We start from the raw sequence: 12959 nt of genomic DNA on the forward strand, positions 1-12959 counted from the left end.
GCGTAACATACTTTCAAGCAGTGCTTTAGGTGATTTGCAGATCCCTCTTTTCTAACAGGGTCTAAGATCAATTCTCAGTCATATGCTTTCTGCACGCTCCAGGAAGGTACTAATGACTTTCAGATCATGGTGCTTCTTATGGGATCAAGTGGCTGGGGAGAGACTGAAAGAAAAAGGGAAAGCTGCGTAAATACATCTCATTTTCATCCAGAAAGTAGAGATGCATTCCAAAAGGGAGAACTCTAGTAAGTAAAAATAAAGTTGGGTGAAAATAAAGTGCAAAGTACAAGCAAGAGGAAATTAAGGTATTATGCTGGGTGTGGTATTGAATCTTGTACCTGTCAGGGCTAGGTTCCCTGTATATGTATTGGGCACATTATTGTTGTTTGTAGCTGGCCAGGCAGATCTCTTCAGTACTGACCACCTCACTGGAGTTTCTGACTTCCTAGGCCACCATGGATAGTGAATATGAAAAGGATCACATCAAGAAGCTGCAGGAGCAGCGTATGTTCATGCAAAAGAAAACCTTCACCAACTGGATGAACAATGTCTTCTTCAGGAATAACGTAAGTAGCTACTATGCTTCTATGCTTTTTTCGTGTTTGTGCGTGTGTGTGTTTGCTTGTTTGTTTTTAATTATTTCACCCACTGTAGTTTTATCTTATTTTTGCATACCCTTCCTTAGTGTCACCATTACACATGTACACAAGCAAGAAAGGCTTTGACTAACCAGAGTGCTTCAGCCTTTGTCTTCCACCTCACATCCATCTTCATTGTCCACGCTACCTGTCTTCCCTGAAATTCAAGTTTACTTCTGTAGACTGTATACCTATAAACCTGTAATGACCTATTAAGACCCAAAATGGTCTTAGACTAAAAGAGGATAGATTTAGATTAGACGCTAAGAAGAAATTTTTCACTATAAGGATAGCGAGGCACTGGAATATGTTGGCAAGAGAAGTTGTGAATGCTCCATCCCTGGAGGTTTTCAGGACCAGGTTGGATGGGGCCTTGGCTAACCTGATCTAGTGGGTAGCATCCCTGCCTATGGCAGAGGGGTTGTAACTAGATGATCTTAAAGGTCCCTTCCAACCTAAGCCATTCTATGAATGATGTCACTTTTGTGACACACAGTTTATCTGGCTGATCTTCCCAGAGGAAGATCTTTATTTGTTCTTGTTCTTCTGAAAAGTTAAGTATCTACAAATGTTTGGATTTCCCTAAACAATACCTCATTTTAAATTGACTAAGCAAAATTTAAGGAGTTTCTGTGCTGCCTGAGACTTCTGCATAGAGGTCAGTCCAGCCTGAGCTGCTGCTCAGTTCTGAAAAAGTTACTTTAGGTCTAGCAGCTTCAGAAATAGGACTGTGCAATTACAGATCAGTGTGCTTTCTGTAAGTAAAAAAGAAAGCACTTCCAGAAAGCATCAGAGGTAGCATATAGTTTACTTGTGTGTGTGCAAGGTAATCCAACATATTCCAAAAATCACCAGATTTACTGCAGATTAACTAATTTCAGGCACAAACAACGTAGCTATGTCACAGTATGGAATCATCATCCGAGAACAATACACTTTTCTAGAGTCCATTGTTGATATTAATGAAAATGGACATTGGAGACACCAAGCAGGACCGGGCCTCTTTTAGCCATTCTAGCTCATGACTATTGTACAATGTTTCAGTATTATTTGATGCATTTTTTTTCAGTGCAATGTTTTAACTTGTTGATTTGTGCAAAGGCAGCCTTAGAGCACAACAAACTTTTAAAATATTTTTGTTCTTATTCTGAGAAAGGAACTGCAAAACATGTTCTTGTTTTGCTACCTGCAGAAAATTAAGCTTTTATGATGTAGGAAATTATTTCTATATAGCTAAAAATTGATGTATATATTTTGTAATTTTTGTAATTTTAAAAACATGTTCAAGTTCAAAGATTAAAATGTCAGTCATAACTTCCTGCACAGTACTTGACTGTGTATCATAAAAGCATGCAAAGAAAATCCTGTGAGAGCTTTGCAAACCATATACGGTAAGAAGTGATGCAGAAACTGAGAGCTTATCAAGGTCTTCTCAGCAATGTAGTAACCTCGTCAACACACACTTTAATGATCCTTGATAGGATCATACTACAGGACACTGTAGTATTCTCAGTCACACTGTTGACTACTTCAAGTCTGGTGTTAAGAATAGTACTGGACTGAATTTTTTAAGCATTCTGTGATTTATTTTTTTGTGGAGACATGCAACAAAGCTACTACAACTGTTGCTGAGTGTGGCATAAAGGAGGTATAGGAAGTCATAAATTAAAGTGGAACTATTCTTCATGAATAGAAGTGCCACAGAATATAACAGCTTTAACTTTTGTTATGGTAATATACCACAGGCAGAATTTTAAGATTATTTAATATAGAAAAAAAAAAGTAAAGATGGCAGCTAAACAGGGAGTTCTTTATGGAGATAGTCAGAGAAAGTTGTCAGTTCTTGTTTCACACAAAGTATAGACTTAAAGTCTCTCTAAGCTGCTTTTACACTTGCAGTGATTTCTGGAAAAAAAAAAAAAAAGAAAAAAGAAAAAAAAAAGAAAAAAAAATCTGTTCAACTGATTAGTAATTGGCCAAGATATACATCTCTATGTTACTCATCTCTTATTTCCCTTACATCTAACTGCTCTGAATTAAAAAAAAAAAAAAAAAAAAAATTACTAAAATTCAGAAATATTTTCTCTCTCGCTCTTTTTTTGGGGGAGATGAAAAGATTATTTACCGTGATTTCAGAATCACAGTAAGTTATTGCTGGGTGTGTGGCATGGTTTTAATGTCACTTCTTGATGGCTAGTGGCATGAAGCCAAAAGGGAACGCCCAAGGCAAGCTCTTGTTAGATCAGAGTACACATGATGTCATGTTGTATCACCTAAGCATTGGGTGACCTTACTACTGGTAGCAATGAAATACATTTTTATACGAGATCTTATTATTTTGCTTAGTAATTGTGCCAAGTGTGAGACGCTAAATATAGAGACTTGAGGTGGTAGTGCGGATTTAAGCAGGTATTAACAGACTATTAAGATTATGGATTGTAATATGAGTCATAGAATAAAGCAAACCTGTTATATCTTCTGATTTCCTTTATTCTGCTTCACTTAATTTGGGGATTATTAGCTCAAATTTGAAATGAAATGCATTGCTCAGAATAAAAAGCTGAAAGTATTCATTTCAATTGAAACAAAAAATGTCAGCACTTCAAAATGTTTAATTTATAAAATTATGAACTTTTTAGTATTTTTCAAAATCTGCTTTTTTTTTTTTATTTGCTCAATTGTGTTTTGGTTTAGTTTGTTGGTTTTGGTTTGTTTGTTTGTTTTGTTTGTTTTGCTTTGTGGTTTTTTTTGTTTGTCTTTGTTTTTTGTTTGTTTTTTTTTTTTACTTCAGCCTACTTTCAGAAATAATGTCAGTCCTTCTGCAAATCCATTGTTTTGTGAATTAAGAGCCACCACTTATCTATCCTTCACGTATATGCAGTGACACACAGCAGACTCGGTGAAACAACAAGATGTTGTTTGTTTATTATTAAAAGTTGAGATTATGTGGGCCAAATGTGCAGCCAGAGTTGATATTGTGTGACTGGTCTTTTCAGGTAAATGTTGAGATAGAAAATATTTACATAGACCTCAAGGATGGCATCTATCTCATGAAACTCCTGGAGTTGCTTTCTGGAGAAACTTTGCCCAAACCAAACCGGGGAAAGATGAGAGTGCATTTTCTAGAGAACAACAGCAAAGCCATTACATTTCTTAAATCTAAGGTAAGTTGATACTGATATTGATATTATAGATGACAAAAGTTTACTCATGTTACTAATTAGTCTAATGTTCATATTTATTTCCTTCTCTAATACAGAATGTTCTTTGAATACAGGCCAGGTTTTATTAAAAGAAAAAAATGTCATCAGATTTTTAGTTGTATGAGTAACGTGACTTAGAAATATCTAGAGTTCCTCCAAAACAAGTCACTCCTAAATGGAAATGTATTACATTTTGAAATGCAGATTTTAAACTTCTCATAAGAAAACTGGGAAAAATACATACAAATATTCATTTTCACATTAAAAAAGATGTATTTTCTCAGACTCACATTTTCTGATAGAAGTATTAGCCATGTGAAAAGAATGTGGACCAGTTTTAATATTGAATAGTGGAAAGCTATAAGACAAGAAGAAAATGGACTGGCAAATAAGAATATGTGACTGTAAGAAGGAGACCAGGGCTGCTGGGAGAAAAAGTCATAAGAAACACAAAGCCACAGGGGACAAGGAGGAGTTTACTGTGCTAGTGAAACTATCTGTTTTACTCATATAATTACATCACTTTTCTTCTGTTATTATTATGTATTTATTGGGGTTTTAGAAATAGAAGCTGTTTTATCCCGAAAGTCCAAACCTTATTTCCCTGGTAAGTGAAGGAGAGTTGTGGGCTGTAAAGAGTGGAACAAAGCGACCAATGAACATTTTTGTTCCTCTGACAAAGATGGTGACTGGTCTCATACTTGGGCAGCTTCTCAAAATAGTCCCTACTGAACTCAGATAATTCTCTGAAGCTTGAGTAATTCTTGGTCACCTGTCTGCAATTTCTGAATGAATTTAAAATATTTCTCAGCAGCCTTTTTCTTCTCAGTCAACTTAAAATATTTCATTATTTACTTTTTAAAGTAAATGTTATGTTTTCCCAGATGTTGGGGCAGAGCAAACATCATTAAACACAAAGCTACCTGGTGTAAAAATTGGGAATTCAGAGCTCTGATTTGAACAGCTTCAGCAAGTCACTGCAGTAGTTTTACATATTCCAGCTGTGCTTAGTTCAATGCCTGACAGATATTGGTTTATTATCAGGTACAAGTGAAAGTAATCGGTCCTGAGAATATTGTAGATGGTGACAGAACCTTAATCCTGGGACTCATCTGGATCATTATACTTCGATTTCAGATTTCATCTATCAGACTTGACAAGGTAAAACAAGGTCTTCATCTTTTTTGCCTGGTTAGAGTAATGCAGAAACTTTGTAGAGCTTAAGGCCGGAAAGGACTATTTTGATGATGTTTCTTGTTCATTTTGATCATGCAGATCTTATAATATTACCCACTTACTTGCCAGCAATTTGTAAAAATAATTGAATCTATTTCAGTTTCTCAAAGAGGCAGAAAACATTAACTTGGAGATATATAGGATATTCATGTTCATCACTCATTTGTGAAAATTGGGTACAATTTTCACTGGATTTCCCTTTTTACTGGATTTGACTCCAGAAAGAGTTTATCTGATGACAGTTACGTCTATATATGAGCTTGGGGCTGGTCCTTTTCTCTTTCTCTCAGGAAAATTATTACTGTTTTATTCTTTTTAAGAAAAAGTAGTTATTTAACATGTACTCTTAAGTACATGAGAGATAAAATCCTATGAAGACATTGTGAAATCAAAGTTAATGATTTCTAATAGATCTGAATACATTATTTTTTTCTGAATTTCCAATCAAAGCTAAGAAAGAAAATAAACTCTGTCTTGCTTTTTATTTGACTTTTACAAACCTTACAGAAGAATAAAAAAAAATAAAATTAAATACCTTCATTTTACATTATAATTTAGGAGTTCACTCAATTAACTTTTACTTTGAAAGAAAACTCCTACTTTCATTTTAAATCATTCTACCCTCATGTCAGTTACAGTCTGGAAGTCATGACTGTTAGAGGGGATTTCCAAGTAGGACAGAAGTAATACAAAGTGACCTTTGTTGGAAATGTAAGAGTAAAACCACTGATGCCACTTCCATATATTGTTCAAACTGATTTTCTTTTCCCTGTTGTCTTCACAGGAAGAATTTGGAGGCAGAGCTGATCATCTCTTCGCCAATGAAGCCTTACTAATCTGGTGTCAGCATAAAACTGCCAGCTATCCCAATGTAAATGTGAAGGACTTCTCTAAAAGCTGGAGTGATGGGTTGGCCTTCAATGCGCTCATTCATGCCCACAGGTAAAATCTGAGTTCAAGATGATTTGTTCTTTGTGTCTTGTTCTGGCACAAGTTGTCTGAAGGGACAACTGTCTGTATTATATGTATTTGTCAAGAAAGTGTAAAATTCTCTCCTTGCCCTTACTCACTGAAAACTCTTTTTTTTTAAAGCAAATACACTGCCTCTGAGGGAAGGAGGGAGGAAGGAAGGACCAAAAGCTCCTGATTGGCTGCTTATTTTGATGGAAGTAAAATAGAATTTCTAAGGGAATATCACACTTCTGAACAGTGTTGCCCACTCACATTGCTCATTTTCAGAAGTTGTTATTTTAGAGACTGTTTTTATTGTATAACTTCGAAGGGACCTTAAAGATTGTATAATTCCAACCACCCTGTCACGTGGCAACCATCCTACCACACCTCCCACTAGACCATGTTGCCCAAGGCCCCATCCAACCTGGCCTTAAATGCTTCCACAGCTTCTCTGGACAACCTGTTCCAGTGCCTCACCACCCTCATAATAAAGAATTTCTTCTTAATATCTAATCTAAATCTACCTTTTTTTTTCTTTCTTTTTCCTTTTTTTATTTTTTTTAAATTTAGTTTAAAACTGCTTTTCACTAACAGTTCTGCTCCATCTTCTAACAGAATGCCATGTTGTTTCCCTGAAACTTACCCAGCTGGGAGTCATCTCCCTGTTCAGAATTGCTAGTCTAGTGGGTGTTGGTTTTCACCCATCAGTGAGCATGAGAAATAAGTGAAGGTCAGAGATTTGCTGGGAGTGGTATTTCAGTTTCATAAAGGAGAAATTTTTTCCTGCTGTGTAGATGAGATATGATTCTCCTTAATAAAGCTTAGGGTCAGACAGATTAATTTCAGCATTTCTATCACATACCTTAGTCTAATAAACAGTTTATGGCTTATTGTCTGAAATAACTTAAAGCAAACAAATCTCTCTTCTCTCTTCTCTCTGTTCTTCTCTGTCCCCAGGCCTGATCTTATTCAGTATAGCTCACTGCGGCAGGACCAACCCATCAAAAACCTGAACAATGCTTTCAACGTTGCTGAGAAAGTGCTAGGGATCAGCAAACTGCTTGATGCTGAGGATGTGGCAGTACCCTATCCAGATGAGAGATCCATCATGACTTATGTGTCACTCTATTACCACTACTTCTCCAGAATGAAACAAGGCCAGACAATCCAAAAGCGACTTGCCAAAGTAAGTGCATTTCTATCTTCAGAAATTAAAAGCGAAATACATAGAGTTGTATTTGTGTTGGAAATGTTTTTTTACTGCAAGCTCAGCTTCAAGATAATTTGAACTGAATCAAATTGCATAGCCATTTCAAAGACCTTCTATTGTCACTTGAATCATGAGGAGCATCTGTAGGCTCTGATTTCTAAAGGAATTGAAATTATCTCACTGGAAATGGATCCCTTTTTGACCTCACAGTTTGTTTGAGAGCTGTTATGCCCCTAATGCACCTGAAGCCATATAAATCTCATTAATCTTGGGAGAATTACAGCTAGACAAAAGCAGAGTCAGTCAAGAATTTTCTAATTTAATAGGAAAGATGATTCCTTATTCTGTGAGAATACCCTGAATTTCTATTTCCTGTGAAAATTCTCATCCTTTCTTCCTAACTCCTTAGTCAGGTCCAAAGTGCAAAGAAAGAGGTAAAAAATGAGCAAAAATGAGCAAAAAACACAAAAGAAGGGAGAAATCTCCTAGGGGAAAAAAAAAAAAAAAAAAAAAGCAAACCTCAGCTAAAATATGTATATATATTTTAATCAGTTTCATTATACATTTAGTCTTACATAAGACTATGAGTTACATTAAAACCACTTGCATCCTGCTAATGGAAAACTGAAGGAAGTTTGAGTAGATCTTGGCCAAAATATTGTTATTGTTCATTGAAGATCAGTTTCCTAGGAGATAATTTCTTTTCCACCTTCAGAATTTCTTTCTACCCTTGTTTGTTTGTTTGTTTTGTTTTTTCAAATATACAAACAGCCCACAGAAAACTTGTACACTCAGGTTGGGGCCTACACATATAAATGGACTTAACTAACTTCCTGTACAGTTAAGGGGGAATATCTTGCTCAGTGGGAGGCGCAAAACTGGGACATCCCTGGTGGTGACAAGGCAAAAACCTTTTGTGAAGCAGAGCTTGCTCATCTAAGCGGTGCAGAACAAGAATAAGATGATCCTGAAATATGTATCAGTAACAGTGATGTTCTCTAGAGAAGTTTGAGATGGGAGCCAGACTTTGAATTTAATTAAACAAAGATTGGGTATAAGTGAGAAGAGTGGGATTAGACTGGACTCCATCTGAAACTCTGCTTTTTGGCTAGAATTAACAGATTATGTCTCTTATGTGTTATTATGTCTAAGGGCAAACACAGCAATAATATTTTTTACTCTGTCCTTTTTTAGTTTTTGTTGCGCTCCATTTTTTTTTCCACTTTGTATAGGTATATTCATTCTTTTCTGTCTTTCTGCTTATATACTTTTTCTCTGTTTCTTTCAGTATTTTTAGTCTGTCTCTAATATTGCTCTCCTGTCTTCCTGCATTTTTTACACACACAAGCATAGAGAAGGAGAGCAAAGCAGATGGTAATCTCCTCATGTCCTTAGTCCCTTCAAATATGCAGCTCTGAATTTACTAATAGGATTGGGGAGGGAAGCCTGAATGTGTCAAGGAAGCCTTTGAGCTGAGGCTAAGTGGGTGACCAGGATGGCGGAGAGAATCACCCTGGGGAGGTGAATCTGCTTTCTCCCACCCACGTGAGGTGAGCATGCAATTACTGGGATCTTTCAGCAAGAACTGGGTACAATGGCAGAAAATACAGAAGGGAGCCCTGACACCATGGGCTACTTTTCCTTCGCTCAAGGTTGGTGCTGTTTTACTCCTCTTCCAGCACTGCGATGTTTATTCATCGCCAAGTGCATTTTCTGTCAGGCAAAAGCAGATTACCAGTTGCAAGGCATGGGTCTTTGCTCAGTGCCATCTCTTTTATTAATTTGCCTGCTTGGGGTGGGCAGGCTCAGGCAGATGACAGAGGCAGATGACGTTGTTCAGCATTAGCCCTGATGCCTGCAGGGAGGCTACTGAGTTAGAGTGAGGAAAAAAATATAAAGTAAAAATACAAAGATGGAAAAATATGTAAAATGGAAAGAAAGGGTGAATTATTCCTAACATTTTTTATTTCACTATGGATTTAATGTTTGCTATATGGATAGCATTTACCTGAAGTTGAGATAAATGCAAACCAGACCACAGACGAAAGAGAGAAATGTCATGAACTTGAAAAATTACTGTTGAATCAGAGTTAACATCTTTACCAACCCCTGTTCAGCTATGATAAATTCTGTTTCTCTGATAATTATATAAAGCAAAATAGCTCCAACAGAAGAGATTGAGAAGGACCTGTTTGACCACAGGCTGCTTGTTGACATGTGAGAGAACCAAGATCTTGTCAGATGGTCTTCCCCACACAAGGTGGTTGAGCCTAAGAGGAGGTGATTGGATATTAACAGATAGAATAAGATTGTTTTATTTTTATGAAAGAGAATTTTATAGAAGATCTTAATTCTGTTCCACTGTGAAACAAAAAATCTGAACCTTCAGTATGGGATTCTTGCTTTCTGGTCAGCACACATAGGAACTGCTGACAGTCTCCATGCACATGTTCTTAATTCCAAAATTATCGTTTTCTTAAATAAAGACTGAAATAAGATGTTAAATAATATTTATTTATCTGTGTCATTGGATAAATTGGAAGGTCATTCTAGGATTTCACCTGGCCTCTGGCATGACAGCTATTACCACCTCGGTGATATACCTACTACTACTGGAAGGCATCCCTGCCTATGGCAGGGGATGGGAAGTAGATTAAGGTCCCTTTCAACCCAAACCATTCTATGATTGTTATAAAAATGCAATGACTGTGGCAATCTGCTTGTTAAATGTTACCTCCCTGACGCATATTGCAGTATTTGGAAGAAGATGCTGCATTCTACTTACCCATCTTGTTTTATTCTGCTTCTTATGTGACTTGTATATTTATGTTCCCATTACAGATTGTGTTCCTCCTAAAGGAGATAGATGACTTGAAGCTTCTGTATGAGCAGATGGTCTCTGACCTCCTGAAATGGATTAAACAGAAGGTGATTGAGCTGGATGACCGTCATTTCCCCAACTCTCTTCAGGAGATGTGGCTACTCATGGCTAACTTCAAGACCTTCCGCACTGTGGAGAAACCTCCCAAGTATCAGGAGAAAGGCATGATTGAAGCTCATCTCTTCAACATCAGGACCAAGCAGAGAGCCAACAACCAACGACCATACCTGCCCCCAGAGGGGAGGACACTGCAGGACGTGGAAAAGCACTGGATTATCCTGGAAAAGGCAGAGCACAACCGGGGAAAAGCACTGCAGAAGGAGATGCTGAGGCTAGAGAAGCTAGAACAGCTAGCCCAGAGGTTCCTGAAGAAAGCAGCCCTACGTGAGTCCTACTTGGAAGACATGAGGAAAGTGATCGGGAAGCAGGACTTCTGGCCAGAGAGTGCAGACAGGATGGAAGCTGCCAGTAAGAAGCTGGAAGCCATTGTGGCAGATGTACTTCCCAGGAGGGAACGCTTCACAGCTTTGGCTGAAATGGCCAGAGTCATCAGCCAGGAGAACTATCACAGCAAAGATCAGATCCTGAAGAAGTGAGTTTTGGTCATGAGACCATGTAATGGTGAAGGTTGAAATTCATTGAATTTTTGTGGTGTGAAGGAGAAAGACATATTGTAGCTATGAATGATAGCTCTGCTCCTCATGGGTAGAACTGGCAGGAACTTCTACCTGTGAACAGTTTCAGCAGATAAAATAAATGCTTTCTTCTCCCCTCCTCTCCCCCAAAATCTCAGACTGATTTGTAATGAAAAATGGTTTTAAGGTTTTTCCACCAGTATATGACAATATTTGCTCTTCCAAAAATCCTATATTCCATAAAAAATATTTGTGGGTATACTATTTTTTTTTTTCTCCAAATCAACACATTTCGTTTTTAGTCTGTGTTTTAGGAGACAGAGGTTAGTTCAATCTTCCCAAACTGACTCCAGTTCTCAAGTCTTGAGAAATTATGGCTTCTCTGATTATCGGTATATCCTGATTTTGGACTAGCTAAAAATATTATAAAAATAACTTTTCTTCTGGTTTTTCACTGCTTTTCCAAGATCAGAAAAATTCGGAAGCTAGTGGGAAAACTAAGAAAAACAGTTATAAAAGAGTAAAGCAAACTCCTGAGAGGAGATTGTGACTTATGACATGGTTTAGATTACATTTTTACTTTAGGCAACCATTTAAAAAGCACTTTTTTTTTCCAAGCCTCTCCATTGTATCAGACAAAAGCAATGTCAGGTGTGAGAAACCATAAGCATCGATTTCTAAATTTAAAAAGTCAATGACAATTGATATGCTAGACAGAATTTCTCCTCGTGGCCACACTAATTAGATAACAAAGTCATTTTGACCTATTTTGCGGTTGTGGCCCATCCTCCTCCACCAGGGAATTTTTTTGCATGCTGCCAAGAGCGTTTGATCCAAGCAGGTCAGTCATTTCTCTCCTTCCCTTATAGGCAAAGCAGCATTTCAAAGCAATGGGAGGATCTTCTGGATCAGCTGCAAAAACGACAACACTCCCTGAATACAATGCAGGAGATTCTGGGCCTTCTAAGGGACATTGATGCTATTACAGAAGAACTGAAGGAGCTGCAGGTACTGATCCCTCTCCAACAGCACACAACTGACACCGTTACCAGTGTGTGCCCCTGAAAAAAAAAAAAAAATTGTATTGCAGGGGCTGCTGTGGACTACAGTACTCACTTTCTGGTACCAACATAAAATAAGTCAATCATTTATAGAAAATACACCATTTTTACATGGGTGTCTAACTGTGAATTTCATCATTGCTGGTACCTACATGAGAAAAAAACAGTCTTTGTTACAGGGACTCTCTCTAATCAGAAAGCCAGATGTGGTATTGCTAGGAGTGCACTACAGGTTCAAATTATGTAGTAAAATAAAGATGGTACATCTCTCACCTAAATTTAGAAGTCTGAAGGTAAAAGAGGGGAAAAAAATAGCCTCCTGTTTCCATTCCAGGTAATTCCAGTGAATTATCTTCTGGAAATACCTCCAGTGATTAGAGAGGTGGGAACTAGCTCAGGCATATGTCTGGGTTTTAGGTACCTAAACTTATAAGAGAGAAAAATTCTACTGCAAATGCACAGTGATTGTTGTTAGCAAGAATTTCCAAGTATTACTAGGGTGTCAGAGCCCCAGATCTTCTCTTTAGCATAGGAAATAACTTGTTTCATATTGATTTTGTGACGGCAGACAGCATATATACATTCTTTGGTCTTGCCTTGTTTTACTTAAACACAGAAAAATTCCTAGAACTGAAGGATGTGTCGTACCTAAATTGAAAGAATCAACAGGTTATATGAAGTTGTGCATTTCAAATTAAAGATAAGAAATATCCATAAGTTATGAATCTGTCTGTCCTAATGTTAGTCAGCAAAGAACATCTAATGATGATAATGTTGTTGGAACCATGCTGGCCTGAAGATATGAAATGAAAGATTGGTAAAGAAATGTAACACCCTACATTGGACTAATTGATGCAATTAGAAAGAGGACAGACTTTAAAGCATGCAATTCCTTCACCAAGCCCAAATAAAATACAATGAAATAATTACTATTTTCATTATTTAGAAAGCAAAGTCAAGTAAGTTTCTCAAACAAAAAAGCCCTGCATTCGAAATATACCATTAAATGGGTTATTGAAGAATTCTCCAAATACAGATTGTGAATCAGTCTGCATAGGGATGGGTGTATAGGAAAGGGCTATTCTTGTGCACAAGATTTCTGAGACCTTAAGTGCCAACAGAAATAACTTAGATGTAAAAA

The 12959-nt window shown here is 37.1% G+C and overlaps 1 protein-coding gene across 1 annotated transcript in view; it reads left to right on the plus strand.

The window, feature by feature from the left end:
- Nucleotides 1-455: 455 nt before the first annotated feature.
- The window catches only part of SPTBN5 (spectrin beta, non-erythrocytic 5), a gene marked incomplete at its 5' end in the record, with an annotated part of 96223 nt that continues 83719 nt past the window's right edge, over nt 456-12959 (plus strand). Inside the window, 7 exons of the mRNA XM_084286987.1 lie at nt 456-566; nt 3635-3802; nt 4883-5002; nt 5862-6019; nt 6989-7217; nt 10083-10714; nt 11627-11765. Of these exons, the coding sequence (XP_084143113.1) occupies nt 456-566; nt 3635-3802; nt 4883-5002; nt 5862-6019; nt 6989-7217; nt 10083-10714; nt 11627-11765 (1557 nt within the window). The remainder of the gene's footprint in view (nt 567-3634; nt 3803-4882; nt 5003-5861; nt 6020-6988; nt 7218-10082; nt 10715-11626; nt 11766-12959) is intronic.

Source organism: Netta rufina (genome assembly GCF_964035555.1).
Source record: "Netta rufina genome assembly, chromosome: 5".
Lineage (NCBI taxonomy): Eukaryota > Metazoa > Chordata > Aves > Anseriformes > Anatidae > Netta > Netta rufina.